Here is a 20,049-nt window from a genome sequence, read left to right as displayed (position 1 = left end):
CCCTCTGTGCTGATGATCAGGTAGCCCTGCTGGGAGAGGGTGGCTAACGGATGAAAGTCATGATGAAGTCTCCATAGCCATCCTGCGTTGCTAGGAATTTACCCGTTGGAGAAGGTGAAAAAGAACACGGCTTCAAACACTGTAAACTAAGATGATTGTTGATCATCCTTTTACAGCCCAAAGAGCAGTAAAAGCTTTTTAAAAGTATATTCATTCCTCAGCCACCTTCATTTTGATCATGAAATGACTTTAGGTTTTAGAAACATACGATTATGTTCAAGTGGAGATTTATATCCAAGTAGAGTGGACTTTTAAAAATCTATGATCTAGACTATGCCTCTCCCTTGAGACTATAAAGACTTCTGTGATTTCTTGTTTTTCTTTTCCTAAGGCTCTTTGGGGCTGCCTTTGACTATGACTCCTGCCTTGTGTTTTGGATTCAGAGTAATAGAAGTGGGGCCTTCTCTGAATAACCCTGCTTCCCACCATAGACAAAATGACACGCCTGAAAGTTCTGCTGGGCAGATGTTCAGTTAATTCTGCAGGCTCACGGTTTCTTGGAAACCCTTCCGGGGACTCTCACACTTTCTCTAAGCATTTTCTACAAGGAGAAATGGGAAACTGATGGGCTGGGAAGGCAGATCTGGAATAGCCCAAGAGGGTATGGGCGCACAAGAGGGTAAGTAGCTAGTTGATTTTATCAAGGAATTGTCAGAGCCCAAGCTTTTAGCTCAGAGGGCCAGGCAGTACATAGAGGCAGCTGCTGCAAGAGGCTTAGTTGGCAACAAACCAAAAGCACTGCCAAATCTGGGCCCTAGAGTCCCCTGACATCGGGGAGGTAGAATAGGAGGGGAAAAGACGGATAACCGTTACCGGTCCCTGTCCCCGGGCCACCCCAGCACACCAACTCCACCATGCAGCTGAAATGGAGCAGGTCCAGAGGAGGATGCGGGCGGGACAGCTGGCATTTAAGCTGCATTCACATTGATCCTCTGGGTTCTCTAGGATTTCTCCAAAATTGGCCTGGGCATTGGCTCAGCAAACTGAAGTGCCCCCCATGATGGTGTGCGTGTGCTAGTGGCGTTTACACTGTGCAGCCTCCAAACATGCGGGCCAGTGAGAGGGAGGGAGGGTGTGGTGACGAGGTGAACCGGAAGTGTTCTCTGTCCTCATTGCGTCTTGTAGGAAGACAGATGAGAGAGGCGAGTCTGAGCTAACAGAAGGTGTGTATTTTAGAGTCAATGGGATGAGAGGATAATTCTGCCTGGGAGCTTCCTGGAGGAGGTGACATTTGACTGGGCTTTTGAATAGTCAGGAAGTGTGGATCAGCAAAGAAAACAAGGCAGCAGATACTCTAAGCTAGAAAGCACGATGAATAGAGCGTTTTCCCATCTCCTACCACGTATGAGAGAGAGTTAAAAATAAGAGCTGGTCGATTTCCTGGCAGAGTCGGGGCTAGGAACCAGACACTTTTATTTTCCCCTGGGGGCAGGACTGTCAGCCCTCTAAGATCAGTAAGTAGAGTTTGTGGGTCCAGGTTGTCACTGTCATTTGAAACAGTCACGAGTTTGTAAGTGCCAGGTTCTTGTCATTGTTGGGGCACAGCCCCGGCCCGCCAGAGGCAGACTGACTGTCACGCTGCCTTCCTGCCAAGTGGGCAGCTTACATGCCAGTGTGTAACATGTATGTCACCGTGGTCCCCATTGGGGTGGTCTCCATCTGGGGGTGGGGTTTTGTTCATTTTGTATACGTCCATCTAGCACCAGAGAATGCCGTCCTCCTCAGGAAGTCAGCAGTTAAATTTTAAATCCGTTTCGAGTGGAGATACGTGCTTGTTCCTTTGCTGTTTGAGTAGGTAACACACCCCCTGTACCTAAGCTGGATGAGAGTTCAGAGTTTGCACCGAGTTACGGCAGTGGGGTGGGACAGGGCGCTTAGTTCTGCATTTCAAAGACTGTTCATACAGCAGTGGCCTCTCTTGGTTCTACCTGCAAGGAAAGCCAGCCCTGGGAGCGGAGATGGAAGGGTTCCGGGAAGAGGTGAGCAGAACCGGGCAGGGTGCGGTCTGGCCGTGAGCGCCCCGCTGGGCCGAGCGAGGAGCGGGCAGCGCGCCGCGCCCCAGCCCTGCCTCAGCTCCGGGGGCGGTGGGCAGAGGCTGCGCCCGCTCCGGCTCACACGGCGCGTTTAGTGAGATGCAGGAGGAACACTCTCTCTCTCCGCCTCGGGCCCTCCCGCTCTCCTTCCCTTCTCTCCTGCCGAGAGAGGAACCTCGGCTCTTCCTAAGTCTGTCGGGCCTCCTACTGTCCGCCCACCCGGGGGCTGGACCGCCGACCACGGGGTGAGGGTAAACTGGCCCACGCGCCCCTGGTGCCCGAGGTACCTCTGTGTCCTGTCTGGTAACTCGCTCTCACTGGCTCTAGCTAACCTCTCTCCCTTCTGCCTCCTCTCTTCCGCTAACATGCTTGCTGACCTGTACAGACCAACTCTACCAGCAACTTGAGCAAAACCGCCGCCTCACTAACCAACTAAAGCTGGCCCTGAATGAGGACTAAACTTAAGTGGGAGAGGACTGGGGCTGAATTCTAGGAATGGAGCCCACGGGCAGGAGTTCTAACTGTCGAACTTAAGAGGATTGAAAACAGTTGCTTTCTGCAGAATTGAGCATGAAAGGAACCAGTTGAAAGGCTGGCCTTGCCTGCATTTTCTTCTTATATCTGGAATAATTAAGTTCTCTTTAATCCCAAAACGACTTCTATGGTAAAATGACACATATGTATATGGATAAATGTTTGTACTCAGTTCAGCACTTGTCTTTGCCATAGCAGGTCCTCTTGTTTGAACTGATGCATAATGAGGACCAAAAGACTGTTTTCTATTTCCTACAGAGAACTGAGTCCTGCTCTAAGTTAGAAAGCCAAAGCAGAGGGGTGTGTATGTGTACAACCATATATATATTATATATAGGGCGTGATATATATAATATGTATTCCTATCGCATATTCATATTCCTAACTTCTGAGTATCTGGTATAGTGTTTGAAATACGATTAAATGTACCTATGCTTGGGCAAAATAGCTTTTGAAAACAGGAGTTCTTGTCAGAAGTTCCCGATTGTCTGAAAGGTATGCTTTTATCCAGTCTCATGGCGCTATTGGAATCTGGTGAGGATGTCGTGCTAATTTAAACTAGAGCACTGTGAGAATAATCAGAGAATGTCCTCCTGAAGTGTGCATGAAACGTGTTGATAATGTTTTTTAATGAGCAATAGAAATAAATCATTTACAACGTTGTCAGAAACCTATTTACGTCATCTTTGTTTTCTGTGAGATTGTGTTTCAGCAACACAACTCCCAGACCTTTAACTGCCCGTTAACTCAGAAATGTCTGCTGTTATTAACGTCAGCGCCACGGGCTCCTCCCCCTGTCCCCGCAGCGCGGGACCTGCGAGCCTGCACCACACCCCACCGGCGTTTCGTCCTCACGGTGGCTTGTTGGCGAAGGTCTGCCTGGCCGCTCTGTGAGAACCCGCTGTGTCCGTAGTTCCTTCGGGTCCAAGACGGCCTCCCCTTTGTAGGTCCTTGTCTGGGAATGAGTCATGTCTTACAAGCATGCCAAGTCCTAATCATCTCATCCTGTGTTTGTGATTGATGTTTGCCTGCCTAAATGTACGAGCTACCACTGTGTCCAAAGTGCAGCTATTCATGATTTAATTTTCTAATCCCACCACAGAGAAAGTGGCTCATGCCAAAGAAGAAAACCTTAGTATGCATCAGATGCTGGATCAGACTTTACTGGAGTTAAACAACATGTGAAAACCTCCTTAGCCGCGACCACATTCTTTCATGTTTTTGTTGTTTTGGTTTGTTTTGTTTTGTTTTTAAACACCATGCTTACCATGAAACCCCTTCAATGCATTTTTACTTACTTTTACCACTGTCACAGAAACAGCCACAAAATACCAGCTAGATCGGGGGTGGGGAAAACACACACACACACAGGAGAGCCGGTGTCAAGGCGACGATGATTTCAATGTGCCATGTCTTAGGTCGACGTTGCCACACTTGGTAGAGAGTTTAGCAACACTGTGTGCTTAGTCAGTCCAGGAATCCTCACCAAAGCAGAAAGATTGCCCCTCGAAGTGCCAATGATGTTTGAGCAGGACAGTGAATGTCGGAAACACAGTCAGGTGTGGATTGGTGCTACTTTAAACAAAAGGTCCCCCTGTGGTCTTTCGTTCAATATTGTACAACTTAGAATCCTGTCCAACACTAATTTATTTTGTCTTGAGCTTTACTATGAGGTGAGACTGTGGATCCTGTCTGCCAGAATTCGCTGAAGCCATGGGCGTGTAAGCCACGATGCCCCTCTAAGGCTTCTGTTCCCTTCTCATTGGCACGTTTGCAGCTCATTACAGCTCGTAGGTTAGCATGCGATGTGGATTTCCACCATGTTAAACTGAAAGACTTAGGCGCTACATACGATTGGTAAAGAAAAAACCCTTTTCTTTAAGAGTTATAACTGTATGTAAACCTTGTATAATGATATGGAATAAAATGCACATTGTAGGACATTTTCTAAATGTGGTGGTCCTGTCGTTTGTATGTTTTTACTTTGTGAACTTGAGATCATGTGATCAACCTCCTTCCCTTACACGTGTTTCTTAGAGCAACGTCGTACCCAGGGTTCTGGGGGAAACAGTCTTGTGTGTTCTCCTCCCAGAAGCACTCAAGGCAGCAGCCCTGTAGTCTGTGAAAGTTACAACCAAGCAGGAAGGGACCCTTTCCAAGTCCAAGCCTTTCTCCAGGCTACAGGTTATATCTGCACATATCTGCACCAGTGGCTCTACTGGTTTGGGGATGTTTTCCTCAATTCTTAGTTAAGTCTTTGGCAGTGGCAGTCACACACATCAGCAAATTGTGAGTTAACGCGCTAAATCTGTTGTCTCCCAGCAGCGTGATTCTCCTTAAAAGTGGAAAGAGTCTTGGTGTCTGCATTCTAACTCGTGCTGAGTTCTAAATTCCAATACATCTTCTTTTTCTTGGACTTGGAAACTGAAAATATCACAAGTCACTCTTCAAGACTTTAAGCAAACAAAAACAGATTGCAGACTATATTAGTTGGCTAAACTTGTGCTGCGAGGGGAAAAGGACATCTCCACGAAAAGCGAACACAGTAAAATGGAAATACACAGATTCACTTGGATGCACAGATAATATTTTCATTGGAAAAGTGTTCATCATCCCTGTAGCTGTTCTCCACGCCCTTTGATCGGGAATTTTCTCCCTGTAAACCCAAATAAAAGCCTGGCAGCCAGGCTTCCAGTTCCCACCTCCAAAAATCTGTCCCTTTGCTCAAGACAAATAACGGCTCTGAGTCTCGGCCCTCCCACCTCTTCACCTGGGCTCGCCCCTGCCCACCCTCCGCTAGCCAGAATGTCTCCTGCCTCAGATCATAAGAGGTTTTCCTACACTAGGCAGTTTTTCACTTTGGGAGCCAGATCTGGCTTCGCCTTTCAGTAGCTTGTCTCCCTAAATCTGAGATTCTCCGTCTCTGAAATGGGCACGTCGCTTGCAGGGTGCTGTCGTGGGACTCGAGTGTGTGGCGCAGGTGATGACGTGCAGAGCACCTCGGGCACGCTCGCGACAGTGCCTGTGGCTGCCCTCCCTCACCGCCAGCGCTGCAGGGACCACCACGGAGGGCGTTTAACAACTGGCCCGGGAAGCTGGGACAACACTAGCCTGCCCCACGTGGTGATGCTGGTTATCAGCACTGTTCTCAGGTACCCTGTGCCAGAACCATCATAAGCACCTTACGAGTGTTATTTCGGTTTCACCTCCGTCCCGTTTTACTCACTACAGGAACAGGGCTCAGGGAGGCTGAGCAAACGTGCTTACAGGGCCAGAGCTCACAAGTAGTGGGGAGGGCGTCAGACTCAGGCCTGTGGACTCCAAAGCCCTGTTTGGATTCTTCTGCTTGTTTCAGGTGTTTTACAGCAGAAGAGAAGGAGTGCCTAGACACAGGTGGAAACAGGTGCGGCAGCAGGTACAGCGGGGAGAGGGCGAGGCTGGGAGGATGGAGGAGGGCTGGCACGACCACGAGTGAGCGGTGTAAGGCCTGACTTCCTCCCGGGCTTCCCGGCATCAGGTGAAATCAATGAATTACTGCCGATTCATGCAAATTCGAAGAATTATTACTCCCTGATCTTTCTGATAACTACAAAAGCGAGAACGCCCTTGTCCCCAAGGGGCACACACCTTGCGCCCTCTCAACATGCTGCTCTGTGAGATTGGGGAAGAGTGCTTGAGGCATAGCCCTTCAGTGTGTAAACGCCGAGGCTGGACGCTGATGTCACCACTTAGAAAACTGTACAGAGAAAAAATACAAGATTCGTACTCAATTCCATTGCCGAGACTTGGCAGGCCCAGATTTCCTAGTGAACAGCTGGGGAAGTTGCCTTTTTCAGAGTAAAACACTGTGGGACTCCACAGAGAAAGGATACAGGGTAATAATGTAAACATCTTCCAGGAGTATTTAAATTTATGATCAGAGTTCTATGATGTCCTATTAATGAGGAAAGAACAGCGCTTTGTGGATACATCGTGAACTCTGAAGCTGGCGTTGAAGAGGACCGCTGTTCACTGCTCCTAGAGAACCATCAGCAGAAACGAAACCTAATTTTTGTGTATGCTGTCATGTATCCTCCAGAGTTTAATACTTTGGGCCTGATTTTTTTTTTCTCCAGGAGGAAAAAAAATGTATTTTTTTAACTTGAACAAATATTTGAGTCTATGTTAACTATTTTCACCTGATTACCACGATTTGTATATGTAATTTAAAAAAAAATCTGTAGTCAGATGTACATACAGAAAAAAAAAGAATCTGAATTCACCAATCAAAACAGAACCCTGGGGTGCTCAGGGAGCCATCATTTCCAGGAAGGCAGGCAGGGGTTTGGAAAGAAATGAGAAATGGCGGCAGTGCGGGAAGCATTCCTTCCGTTATATACACGTTTTGACATTGAGGGTTTTCAGAGCCACATTCCTGTGACAGATGTCGTAAATTTTGTGTCAAACAGTGAATGAAGCTATGTTGAGGGCTGACTCATACGAATGCAACTTTTGCCAAATTTTGGACACACAGGCATCGACCTAGAGGATGAGACTGGTTCCCGCTGCCTGTGAGTTTTCTTTCCATCTGTTCCCAAGGCCGAGGCAAACAAAGAGGTGAGTCAAGGCCTTATCAGGGCCCGCCAAGGCCGATGCCCTAACTGAAACGCTGATAGGGAGCAAGCCGGGGGAGGCTTATCATCAAGGCCTGAGACTCAGTGGCTTGCTCAAGGTCGCTCATCCGGTTGCCTTCAACCCCAGCTCTCCTGCAGGGCAGGCAGCAGAGTAGAGGGCATGGAAACCAGAGGGGCCGCTTCCCATTCCCCGCCACTCACTGTGTGACCTCAGGTTTGTGCAGCCATTTCTTCGTCCTTGAAGGAGATCGTTGGCTCTTGGCGTGCCTGTACACTTCCTCTTCCTCCGGTCCCCATTCTGATCCTCTGCCCTAACTCTTCCTCCCCTGGGTTGGATTCCTAAGGAAACTGAAAGTAACTTTCATTTTGAAATGAAAGCCCCCCCCCCCGCTCCCCCACTGCACATCCCCTGCACCAGTCCCCCGGTGGTGGCTTCCCAGTGTACCCCACACATAAAAGACATTCCAAATCCAGTTTGTGGATTGGCCCAGACGCATATGCTCCTGTCACAATTCTGGCGTCCTTAATCACCTATGCACAGGACAGGAAGAATGTTTTCAAAGTGATAGGTTCACATTTCATTTTTGAGCAAAACACTGGCCCTTGAAAAGAAGTTTCTGTTGCTCCCTTCCGGGGCTGCACTTGGATGTGTTGCTGGGGGGAAGCCTGCTGGTAGGCCTTGCGGCAGATGTAAGTGAAGGCAGTTCAGCCCTCATTCATCCTTGGAGGGGCTGCGAGACAGGACCACTGCCGAGTCTGTCTGCTATCTGCAGAGGACAGCTAATGACAGGAAAGGGAAAAGCCCTTTATGTGGGTGTGTGTGGGGCAGAGGAACGATTCTCCTTCCTCTCTCCCCGGGTCCGTGGATGCTCCTTAGGGATGGGGGTGAGAGTGGAGGACACTTAATGGTGGTGAATCCTAATCTGTTATTAATTCAGGAGATACTCAGGATTTGGAATGCTGTCTTTCCAGTGAAACTTGTTGGACTCATAAATCAGATATTAAATTCCCAGGTACATGCAGTGGAATAATACAGCCCTGTGGTCTTTGATGAGCTGGGCTGACCACATCCTGCATCAGGACCCCACCCCACCCCACCCCATCCCAAGCCCACGTCCTCTATGAAAACCACATTTCACAATAAAACAGTTTGCCAATTAGCTGGTGGAGTCATGCTGTGGTCATGGACACCATCATCTGAAGTGAGCCCCGTCACTGTCTCAAATGAGGAAAGCACTGTTGCTAGAAACCCAGTGATCAGCATGTTAGAAATGTGACCCAGCGCTCAGGCAATAGGGTTTTTCCTTTTTGTTTTTAAGGTGAGCGATGGCTTCACAGGGATGGCTGGCGTAGCTGCATCCTGGGAGTCCGTCGGGAAGTGACTCCCTGGCTTTCTGGTGCTCAGTGACCGCCATCCCTGCTCTGTTCTCACAGTGTACTCCTTTCCAGGAAACTCCAGGACTGTCTGCCTTAGCACCTTCTTAAGAAATAAAAAAGGAACAGGCCGATAGTTTTCCTAGGAATAGGAGTGTAATCAATGTAAAGACAGTGTGACTCAGCAAAGTGTTTCTAGTCTCAAATCCTGGCAGGACTGTTGACATCTCTTCAATCCCCAGCCCTCCACTGGAGAACGCCTATCTGGAAGGCCTCCCGTTTCTGACTTGTGTTCTCTCTTTCCCCTCCAGCGACAGTTTTTCATTAATCTCTCCTGCTCACTCTCTCTTAAACATAGAAAGAGCTTCCATAGTGCCTTCTAGTCACTAGGGAACATATGGAGCTTAAGATGATAAGTAAATTGGCCTACAGGACCAGGAATTTCCATTTCCACTTAAGCATTTATTTTAGGGATTATAGGTTGGAGGCTGTCGGACAATATAGAGTGAGTATAAAACAGACTTGGGGAGTCTATAATCTGGAGGAAGCAAAGCATGCATATTAAAAATAATAATAATAGGATCTGATTGCCTGGCAAAATGAGAGCAAATGATACAGGAGTGCATTGAAAATAGACATCATGCTCCCTTCCTGGAAGATTTTTAACCGCTGAAAACCAGTGGGAAAGGCTCTCTCGGGCACGCTGTGTAATTTTCTCCAGTACTCCAGCCTCAGGCATGCGCGACCCGCCTTACCTCTCAGACCTTAGAAGCAAGAGCTCTGCTGGTTCGTAAGTGCTTTGGTTTTGCTATTTACTCTGGCCAGCAAGATTTTTGTTCTGTATTGTCGGTTTCTTCTGCAGGACTTAATTTAAAAATTCTCCCCTCTTACCCATGTCCCATTTCTCGTTTTATGTCATTTAACTTCAAAAAAAATTTTTTTTGGTCTTACTATATCTTCGCTTTTATCCTAGAGCATCCGTAAATCTTCAGAGCAAAGAAATAGAGCATAAATAAATAATTACATAGACTCTCATGGACTACAGGATCAGCTTTTTACTCCACGAGAGGGATCTGCAGGGAGCTTTTGCTTTCTGGGAAAGCAGGTGGATAAGTCACCATGAACACTCACTTCTTCCATGGAAAGACTTCCTTTGGTCCTTGGAGAAGAGTCACCTGACCTGCTGGGGTTGCCAGACTCCAGTCTTCTTAATGGGTTGGGAGCCCTGGGGGTCTGCAGATAATCCTTTTTCCAGCCTTCCAGGAAAGATGGAAAGCGAGCTGGTGTGCCAGAGAGAATTAGGTTTCGCTCCTGTATTGATAGGAACTGAGGGGGGGGGAGGGGTGGCAACTCCCTTGTACTTTTCTCCTTTTGGTTCCTACCCAAGAAAGAGAAAGCATTACTGATAAACATGGGGTAATGAATTTGGATGAAAAAGGGTCTGACTTGCATATAACAGCAATAGACATGTGCTATGTATTTAAAGGAATATGTAAATTTCATGCAGCAATTTGCAAGTTCAAATGAAAATCTATTTGCCAGATTTGGATACAGGACTGCAAGGTAAATAAGCCAAAATGTGCACATAAGATATAAGGCACCATGTAATTGTATGCATTCCCAGGTTATTTGTTATAAAATGATAGGGGAAATATATAAAGAAAAAGAATGTCATTCATAATCTCACCACCACTTAAAAAAATTATTTTCCTTGTGTTTTACCTGTGTGTATATATAGAGCTTTTTATCTAAAACCTTATTTTTTATTCAAAAAAATTTCTGTAAGCACCTTCCTAGGCTGCTAACCTAACCTTCATGGTATCATGAAGATACTGGCTAATCCACTGTAACTTGTTATTCTCCTATTTTTGAACATTCGGCTTCTTTCTGATTTTTTTTTTTTTTTTTTTTTTTTTTTTGCTCTCATCACTGTAACTGATATGAGGTTCTTTGTAATTTGGATATTTTCTGACTCATAGGAAATGAAAACATACACTTTTTTTAAAAAAAAAAAAAAGCTATTTCTTTTCAGTGTGGGCATACCCAAAATATGATTCCTGCTCCAGCCTGGACTGGACAGCCCATTTGATTTCCAGGCTTTGAGTCCATAAGAAAGAAACAAAGCAAAACTTTCCCCAAATTCGTTGAAACAGAGGCGTTTAAAGCAATCTAGCTCCACACGTTACCTCTGTATCTCCCCCCTCCTCCTCCCACCGGCAGAAACAAACCTGAACTTGAAGAGATGCTCTCACAGCGGCCACCCACTCTCTCCTGTACCCCGAGTCTAGACCAAGCACTGATACAAGTGAACAGCAGGTGTGTGGGCTCCAAGGCACTGCCCAGGGTCACTCTTTCTTCCGTTTTGGGAAGACCCTGGACTACTGGTAACAAACAGTGATAGAAGGAAGCAGCAGTGATAAAAGAAACTTAAACTGCATTGCGAAGATGCAGTCCACCATAGACGTTAAACCCCAGGCTTTGCTCACTCTTGTTTCAAGGGCAGGCGTTTTCCAAAGAGGTTTGTTTTGCATTTTGTATTGGATCCCCATGGAGGTGAACGGGCGGGAGGTTTTTTATCTTAAGTTGTTTGGACTGAGATTGACAGCCTGGAGTTTCCTGAAGTATGGACTCCAAAATTGCCTTTTCTATACAAATCCGGATGAAAGTCTGCCTCAGAAGCTGTTCCGGGGACATCACCGGGCTCTGGCCCTTCACCTCCTCTCTCCCTTGTTGTGTTACAAAAAATAAATACAACTACAAAAGCAGAAAATAAAAACCCAGGCTTTGAAGCAAGACCAGTATTTGAAAGTCGCTCAGCCACCTACTGGTTGTGTGGGTTTGAGTGAGCTGTGTAACTCCTCTGTCCGCAAGGTAGGGATGATAATAACCGTACCTGCCCCCAGGGCATGGCTCGGACAGTACATGGGAAGTGTTTAGTACGGTGCCTGACACAGCAAGCTCTCAGTGATGCACGACTTCCTTTGTGTTATTTAAACACACCTGAGTCTTGTGTCTGCAATCAGCCTCCCCTGGCTACAAAGAAAAGGCTGCCCCTTGTCTCTTCCGTTCTCACCTGTGAGGCTGCTATTTGGTGCTGTCTTTGCTCCTTCAAAGCTGCCTCTGATGTTTATTTCATCAGGATGGTTCAGAGCCAGATGGCCCAGTTGGATCTTCCTCCTGAAGTCACAAGGAGGCAAGGCTCCATCGCCCTTCAGGACTAAAATCCAGTATCGACGAACAGCAAGAACAGCCCCTCTCCAGTGGGGAGGGCAGGGCTTGAGTAGACCCAGCACGACGGAGCGACCAACCACGGCCAGCTCTCGGGGAGCCACCTCCCCCGTGCCATCCGGAAGAGAGCGCCTAGGTCCTGTGTCTCCTCCGAGGCGTGATGGGGTTTGCCTCCGGGGTTCGGTTTCTTGGGGATTCGCAATGACACTATGAAAACTCAGCTCACCTGGTTGTTGATCCTATTTCCAGACACTGGAAGGTTACCTAGGGCACTTGAAAGTTGTCTTTGGACAGTAATGAAATCCTTGTCCTCCTCTGGTGAAATCCTTATCGTCTGAGGTCCTGCTTCATGGTTTCCTCTGTTGAGATGTGGTTGTATCTCTAGCCTCGAAACAAGGGTCAGCAGGAGGAAGCAGGCTCTTCTCAGTCGGAGCAGATCCTGGATATGCAGAGAAGGCAGCAGCCTAGCTTCCTGGCTGTGGCTCTTATCTAGAGCAGCTTTGGGGTGTGGGGCAGGGTGCAGGGACCCAGCCAGCACCAGGAACAAAAGCCAAACACCTGCTCTGTGCTTTTGAATCTGGTTGGCCAGGGTGTCTGACACCAGGGAACATCTTTCCTTTCACACTCCATTGTCTTGTGGCTTCAATTACATTCCTGACTCAGAGCCCAGCAATGGGGATAGCAGACACTCCAGAAATTCTTAGAGCAGTGACTCACTTGAGTTTTCAGCCTCCCCACCCTGCTAACCGTGCCGCACACGGCTGGTCCTCCAGGGGGAGGGCATCAGCACCTCCACAAGCTGGGCCAGCGTCCTCTGGCCTCAGAACTGGTGTGAGGGTGGGTCCTACCGGGGTGAGCACTGAGTGCATCAGCAAAAGCGGGAGACCCAAAAGAATGAGGAAAAAAGATAGAATTTAATATTTTACATTTCCCCCCTCCAAAACCATTAATGAAGTCATTATTGGAAAAATCTGAATATCCTTGGTCTTCCTTCCACTTACTTTACAGCGATGTTTTACCTTGAGTTACAAACGTGGGAAGTCTTAAGCTGACTGCATATCTCTTTGATGCCGTGGCGCGCCACCACGAAGAGCTAGGGCCCTCTGCAAGCTTCTCACTTGCACACTTGCCCTTGACTCTCCTGAGGACCCCACCCTGCCGTCCCCCAACCCAGAGCATTCTTCACCCCGCCACCACTCTCACACGGGGCAAATGCCGACCACAGTTATGTGCTATGTGTTTTTGTGAGTCTGCAACACTGAAAACCCTCGGGTTCAGTCCCTGGTTCTTCCCGGGTAGCAGCTGGATGGTTTGAGGCCAGTCATTTTGGCCTCTCCAAAGCTGCTTCCTCCTCTAAGCCTGTCCTTTATGGTTGCATTAAAGAATAAAAGATAAAATATGTCCAGGGCCTGGTACGAGGCAGACTATCAGCAAATACTAGGGTTGTCAATGCCCTTTCTTCACGCCTGGTCCATTGTAAAAGGAAGACTGAGCAGGTCCTGTCTGTCCCTTAAAAAGAACCCCTGCCGCCTCACGTTAGCCTGAAGGGTCTTGCATGGAAACTTGGCGCTTCGAAAATAGCCCCATGAGTCTCCTGCCTCCACTGCCCAAGCTTTTAAAGCGGAGGGGCGTCTCCAGAGAGAGGCTGGTTCAAAGGGTGATGCCGGCATCGTTTTCTGAAACTAATGCTTAATTTTTTTTCTTTTATTTTAGAGTCAGCCATTAACAAAACAGCAGGAGAGTGTGTCTGAGGGCTCCTCAGGGAGCGAGGCCCACCTGGGAAGGGCAGGGCCAGTCCTGAGCCTCCGTGAGTTTCAGCAAGTGGTGCATTTCCAGGCAAGGCCCGTCTCCGGCCGCTGGGTTGCGGAGTCCAGGCCAGCAGCACCGGCCCTGCTCGGGGCCGGGCGGGCGGGGGTTGATGCACATGGGACTCACCTGGGGACCCAGTCAAAATGCAGATTCCGACTGTGGTGTGAGGCAGGCCTGAGGGTCTGCCTTTCTCACCGGCGCCAGGGCTGCCGGTCCCGGGACCACACCTGGAGCAGCGGAGCTCTGAGGGGTGGCTTGGACTGTAATGTTGGCATTACTCAGAGAGACTGTAGGTGGTGGGAAGAGACAGAAACCAACTCACCCTGCCCAGGAGCCACAGCCCGGAAGGGAGCGTGTGGTGCTCACAGCAGCCTGGGTCCTGGGGCGGGGAAGTGAGGGCCTTGAGACTGGATACAGTAAGAAAGAAGCAATCCCTCACCAGGGAATCGGGGCATCTTAGGTAGCCCACACCCACAAATGCCGGCTCCAGCCCTCCCTAGGCCCACAGCAGACACTGAGGGAGCTAAGGCACCTGCCAGGGCTACGGCCAGGCGAGTGGGACCCTAGGGTGCAAAATTAGGGAGGTTCCCACCTCGCAGTCACGCAGGCATGCATGCATGGACACCTCCCTGACTTCTGCACCCCGGAGGCCTCACTCCCCTCACCCTGGTCCAGGCCTGCTAAGGAAGAGACCAGTCACTCTGTGCTTTCCCCTCTTTCGTGTTCTGTTCCTTCTGGGACAGCCAGCTTGACCCTCTGTGCCTCCATTTGTCCCTCAGGAAAATATGATAACACAGTGAAAGCGAGTTTGGCGGTGGCTTACCATGAACAGCTTCAGAATCTATCCTGGAACATCTGGCACCTAACCCAGGACCTGGCATGTCGTCGGTGCTCAGTAAATGTCTTGTGCCTGAGTGATTGACTCCTATCGCTCGCTGGAAAGGAGCTTTCATTATCTAATTGCAGTTCCTCCCTATCAGAGGGCAGGAGCTGGTTTCTCATCATCTTTGCACTTAGTGTGTTCCTGGAATATAACAGCAGGCAACAAAAGTCTTGAATTTGATAGAAGTGAAACTCACTCCCCACGAAGGTTAAGTCATTAGTTGTAACAAGGTGGCAAATGAGGGACCCTCTTCAAAATACTTCCCTTACTCCTCTTGAAATTCCAGTGTTGATAACTTATTCCTTTGATGTTCCTTTTTCTTACCGACTTGTCTTATTTTAAAACAGCAGAGCTGTAGAGAAAGGACTACATTAACCAAAAAACAAAACTCTGCCTTTATTGCATTTGTGCCTTGGAATTTTATAAACCAGGCAAACACTCGCCTGGGGACCGTATTCAAGGCATCGCCTGTTTTTGTACAGCCTGAGAGCTAGGAACGGCTTTTATATTTTTACATGGTTGAAAAAAAACTCAAAAGAAAAATAATAGTTCATGATATGTGAAAAGTATATAAAATTCAAATGTCAGCGTTTATAAATAAAGGTTTATAGGAACACAGCCACAGCCGTCCAGTTATGTGATGTCTGTGGCTTTTTTGTGCTCCAGTGATGGAGGTGAGTGGCCATGAGTCTTATGGTCCACAAAGTCTGAAATATTCACTATCTGACTCTGTACAGAAAAAAATTGTTGACTCCCGACTCTAAAAGGAGGCTGTTTGTACTTCTACAATTATCCTATCAGCTTGTTCCAGGATTGTTTACCAAACCATTAGATAGAATCTAATTTCAGTGAAAAAAAAAAAAAAAAAAGCCCTCATTTTAGAAGCTATGTAGATTCCCAGAAAGCTATATGTAAGTAGAAATCCTATGAATGAAATCATGGCTTAAATATTTTTTATAATTTCTACTTAAAATAATTATTTAGGTTTAGAGAAATGCAAATATTCTCTCTCTGAGTTTTGGAGTCAGGTTTGTCTGAAGCAAGTGCCCCATTATCCCAGAGGCACGTCCTCTTTAACCTGTCTCCTCACTGCTCAGAATTCTTGGGGCACAGGCCATCAGGACAGGTGCACTCCACACGTAACCTCAGTCTCGGCTCATTGGAGGCAGACTGCTTTGAATTATGCTTCTAGCCAGAGAGAGACTTCTCAGCGGTGGAGAAGGAAGTGATTTACTCCAGGCACTCCCAGCAAGATGCCTGGTAAATCATCTACAGTGAATGGTTTCCATACTGCAAGGAGCAGGGGCGGGCAGGAACGGGCAAGAATAGGAATTCCAGAATTGGTATTTCTCGTCTTGTCCCCTATCCCACCCTGCAGCTTATCGGTAAGTGTGAGGTTGTCATTTTGGCCCCGTATCCCCACATGGACTCACTCTCTCCACAAACTTTCGGTTTTGCAGCTGGTCGACTTGAAGGAATGTGAACTTGGGCTGAGCTGGCAGCGTGGAGATTTTCAAGTGGGACGTCACTTCCCAGTCGGGGAAGTTGGTCAAGTCGGATCCCAGTCTGTAAGTTGTGATTCCCCCTGGCTCTCTGGAATTCTCGGTTTTCCTAGAGGGATTTTGATGGTGTCACCACTGTGAGTCTTGGAGCTCCGTTTCCCTTTCTCACCTTCGTCGGTGTCGCAGCAGGTGCCATATGAGAATTCACAGGCCCCTAGCAGCATGGGAGCCTTCTAGCCGTGCTTCAGATTGCTGGTGAGCAATTTAAAGATCAGCTCCACCTTCAGGATGTGAACTGGGGAGAGTTAACAGAAGGCCACAGGCTTTTCACTCTGCCTGCACAGGTGAATTTTCCCATCTCCCAGGTTCATAGTGTAATGCGGTACATGGCATGAAATATCTTCAAGCAAGGAATCCCCAGTCTTTTCCTGATGTGAAGAAACTTTGCATCTGCCCAGAGTCATAAAATCAGTCCTGCCATACTCACAACATTTCTGACACCAGATGCATGGGTTTTCCACACATCAGTCCATTCTCTGACACCAGCCAAGGGTCCTACAATTCAGTTTGGTTCTGACACTGTCTGCTTGGAGTTAGCATCAGATCCCACAGGTTAAGGGCTCAATCCCACAAGACTGCTCCTACCTTGGGTGCCAATCACGAGTCCCAGGCTGTCGCCCGTACTTTCGAGTGTCCGCTGGCTGTAAATCAGAGTTCCCGTTCCCTCCTCCTTGGGTTAAAAAATTTGCTAGAGTGGCTCACAGAATTCAGGAAAATGCTTGCTTTTGTTTACTGGTTTATTGTAAAGAATATAATAAAGATTTGAATGAACAGCCAGATGAAGAGATACATAGGACAAGATCCAGAAGCGTCCTGCACTGAAAGTTCCAGGCTTCTGATCATGGCTTGGTGTTTCTGGTGACGAGCCCCCAGTCCAGGATTTCACCACAGGTCCCCTCATTAGAACAAAAGGCGCTCCTACCGCATAGGAATTTAGAGAGGTCTTTGGAGCTCTGTGTTAGGAACTGGGGTCAAAGACTAAATATTAGAAGATTCTCCTAGCACCCCTATTTACAAGGGTTTTTGGAGCTCTGTGTCAGGAACCAGGGGCAGAAATCGACATATGTATTTCTTATTTCACAAAAGGAGACCCAATTTTACAGATAGGGAGCTGAAGACCAGATTGACGAAGCAAGTTGCCCAACATCCTGCAGCAAAGGGGCAGCAGGGTTCACATTAAAATCTAGGGTCCCTGACCTCTTATCCAGAGCATTTCCCATTACACACACTGTCTTCCTTTGACTAGTGGAGGCAGGGCGGCAGGTGGAACCAGGAAGGCAGATTAGTAAATGGATGGGACCAGGTCATTAAACAGAGGTGAATAAATACCATATCATATCACTCATATGTGGAATCTTAAAATAAAAAAAGACACTAATGAACTTATTTACAAAACAGAAACAGACTCACAGACATAGAAAACAAACTTACGGTTACCAGTGGGGAAAGGGGGACAGAAGGGATAAATCGGGAGTTTGAGATTTGCAGATACTACTACGTATCAAATAAACAAGTTTACACTGTATAGCACAGGGAACTATATTCAATATCTTGCAGTAACCTATAACGAAAGAGAGTATGAAAAGGAATATATGTATGTATACATATGACTGAAACATTATGCTGTACACCGGAAATTGAACACAACATTGTAAACTGACTATACTTCAATTAAAAAAAAAAAGGTGAGAGGAACCACTAAATGCCAGACAGAGGAAGCACCCAGGGCTGCACACCTCCATCTCTGATACAGCTACCAGTATGTCTTTATGTTACAGAAAGGATGAAAACACAGCTTCAAGACCCGTGCCCTAGACTCTTCTCAGACTGCCAGCTCTAAGTCCTACTGGTGCCATGGACTTCACACGGATCCTCTTAGGCAGCAATAACTTGCAATAACTATCCGAACAGGTAATATCCCCATTGTAACTGAAAACAAAACTGAGGCTCAGAAAGCACAGTGAGCTGGTAAGTGGTAGAGCTGGGCCTGGAACACGGAGCTGGCTGTGTGCAAAGTTCAAGTTCTTTTTTTTTTTTTTTTTTACCATTTTCTGCTGCTTCCCTGCTGAGAATGCTAATGAGCTTCAGGGAGAAGAGGAGGGGCCTAGTGGGGGCGGCTGGTTGGAGGATGAGCCAGGCAAGGCTCCCCAGCCTTCTGGGCCTTCTGCTGGGCTGCCCGTCTGTCCTGCAGGGAGCCCTGGGTTCAGCTGTAACTGGAGTGAGAGTCGGAGGGAGAAGACAGGCTTCCCCCAGCCAGAGAAAGCGGCGCCCGCTTGCCCCCGAGCGTGGCCCGATGGCCTTACTGCTCTCCGATGCTTTGGGCAAAGCAGGGCACCCATACCCGCTCGTTTGACAGGAGATAAAGAACCTATCTGATCCTAAACCAGGGCTAAGTTTTATGCCATCTTCCTTTGTCAGAAGGAAAATCAACACCTACATGCTCTGTATGGTACCCCCTCTTATGAAAAATTCCCTCAGAGCATGGGGCAGATGGACCCAACACATGCTGACCCATGTGACAGAACCAGCCTCTAAGTTAGTTCATCTGACTCACCTGGTGGGCGTGATGGTCCTTCAGTTCCAGAGGAATCAATTTTCTTCCCCCAGGAGCACAACCATCCTTTTAAACGGACTTTCACATTGTGCAGTTCAGTGGCGGGGGGGGGGGGACCCCTGCCCACCAGGGCCACGTAATAACTGTTGTGGACCCTGGATACTCTGGCTTTTCGTGGGCCCCTTCCTCCCTAAAAAAATGTAAAAGTTTTATTTTATGTCTGCATTGGTATGAAGACAAATATATTAATATTATATACCAAAATAATTTCTTCATCCTAAAAATTCTTTTATTTTCTTCCTATTTTAGAAGAAATTAAAACGTTTTCACGGGCCTCCTAAAGCATCCTGGGCCCCGGACACTGCGCCTCGCCTGATGAATGGAGGAGAAGTTGGTCCTGCTCCCCACCCACCCCACGGCCCTGTTTGATGAAACAAGCAAAGAGCCTGTTGCATTTGCTGAAGGAAATTCACAGTGTAGAGCATCTCTTCACTGAAGAGAGTCAAGTAATAAAAGACAGTCAGGAGGAGAGACCCTAGAAAGCCCAGGCCTGGGTGTCAGAGGCCTCGGTCTTTGTTGGGACTTTGCTACCTGACTCCTCAGTTGTCCTGTGGAAACAAGGGTACATTGTTTGGGGGTTATGTTGAAGGTCAAAGGAGCCAGAGGCAGGGCCAGGAGCGGGAGTGAAGTTTTAATGAAGCCAGAACTCAGATTGATCTCATGACTCTGATGGTGAAAATAAGCCAAAGGCAAGCAAAAGCCCTGACCTGAGAGACGGTGAGGTCCCCACCCCGGGGAGTGTCCAGAGGGGCTCCTGCCCAGGTGCTCTCAGGAGATGGAGGCCCCAGATAAACAGACAATCCAAGGGGCCTCGGGGGTGCGGGCCTTCCAGGGCAGGTATGCTGTTTGAGAGAGAAGCAGCCAGACAAGGGAAGGGAGCCACGTGGGCACAGGCTCCCTGCAGAGCAGCCCCAGGCAGGGTGGCCGCCCTGCTGGCACAGGCAGCTTTGCGGATGTGGGGTGAGGGAGGGTGGGCAGCGGGTGGAAAGGGTAGCGCCGACCAGATGGCAGAAAGCCGCGAGGTACATGAGTGACCTCTCTCCACGGCCCGCGGAATTTGTCAGGTCACCAACTTCATGAAACGTGGTTGAATATTTTGTAGGAAACAATGAAGGAGCTGAGCTTTGCGACCAGTTTTGACATTAGCTGAAGCCGAAAAGTGCAGATATGCGAGAGCAAGGAATCAGAAGATGCCAGAAGGGAGGTGAGGCACAGGCCAATGATCTTGGCAAGGGCTTCGGGCAGCCACAGTCAGGGCCATCTGGTGAGCAGGCCCCACAGGCACAGGGCCTCTGGCAGGTCAGCTTTTTTCAAAAGCTTCTGAAAATATGTGAGACAA

General features: G+C 48.1%; 1 protein-coding gene and 2 long non-coding RNA genes across 20 annotated transcripts in view; 2 read left to right on the top strand and 1 right to left on the bottom strand.

Moving 5' to 3' along the window:
• TPM1 (tropomyosin 1) overlaps nucleotides 1-4,579 on the top strand; it is a 27,139-nt gene extending 22,560 nt beyond the window's left edge. For 8 of the 12 annotated variants that reach the window (XM_032481017.1, XM_032481024.1, XM_032481011.1 and 5 more), the window contains one exon: nucleotides 3,730-4,579. In XM_032481017.1, coding sequence (XP_032336908.1) covers nucleotides 3,730-3,812 — 83 coding nt within the window. In that variant the 3' untranslated portion in view covers nucleotides 3,813-4,579. Of the gene's footprint in view, nucleotides 1-2,478; nucleotides 3,298-3,729 lie in introns of those variants that run through there. The other 4 variants (XM_032481012.1, XM_032481026.1, XM_032481016.1 and 1 more) reach the window with 2 other exon arrangements.
• LOC116664069 lies at nucleotides 3,857-8,311 on the bottom strand. The gene is made up of 2 exons (XR_004320398.1): nucleotides 7,442-8,311; nucleotides 3,857-6,363 (listed from the first exon to the last, which is right to left on the bottom strand). It is a non-coding gene; the product is annotated as an uncharacterized LOC116664069 (long non-coding RNA).
• LOC106729512 lies at nucleotides 5,954-20,049 on the top strand. 7 transcript variants are annotated; one of them, XR_004320395.1, is made up of 7 exons: nucleotides 5,954-6,030; nucleotides 7,141-7,223; nucleotides 11,754-13,649; nucleotides 14,431-14,546; nucleotides 15,995-16,102; nucleotides 17,875-18,007; nucleotides 18,960-20,049. It is a non-coding gene; the product is annotated as an uncharacterized LOC106729512 (long non-coding RNA). The 7 variants fall into 7 exon arrangements; XR_004320397.1 differs by having other exon boundaries at nucleotides 5,981-6,030; nucleotides 13,556-13,649; XR_004320394.1 differs by having other exon boundaries at nucleotides 5,981-6,030; nucleotides 7,076-7,223.

Source organism: Camelus ferus, chromosome 6, assembly GCF_009834535.1.
Source record: "Camelus ferus isolate YT-003-E chromosome 6, BCGSAC_Cfer_1.0, whole genome shotgun sequence".
NCBI classification, from domain to species: domain Eukaryota; kingdom Metazoa; phylum Chordata; class Mammalia; order Artiodactyla; family Camelidae; genus Camelus; species Camelus ferus.
Note: the sequence above shows the minus strand (reverse complement) of the source record. Positions and strands in the feature narration are given on the sequence as shown.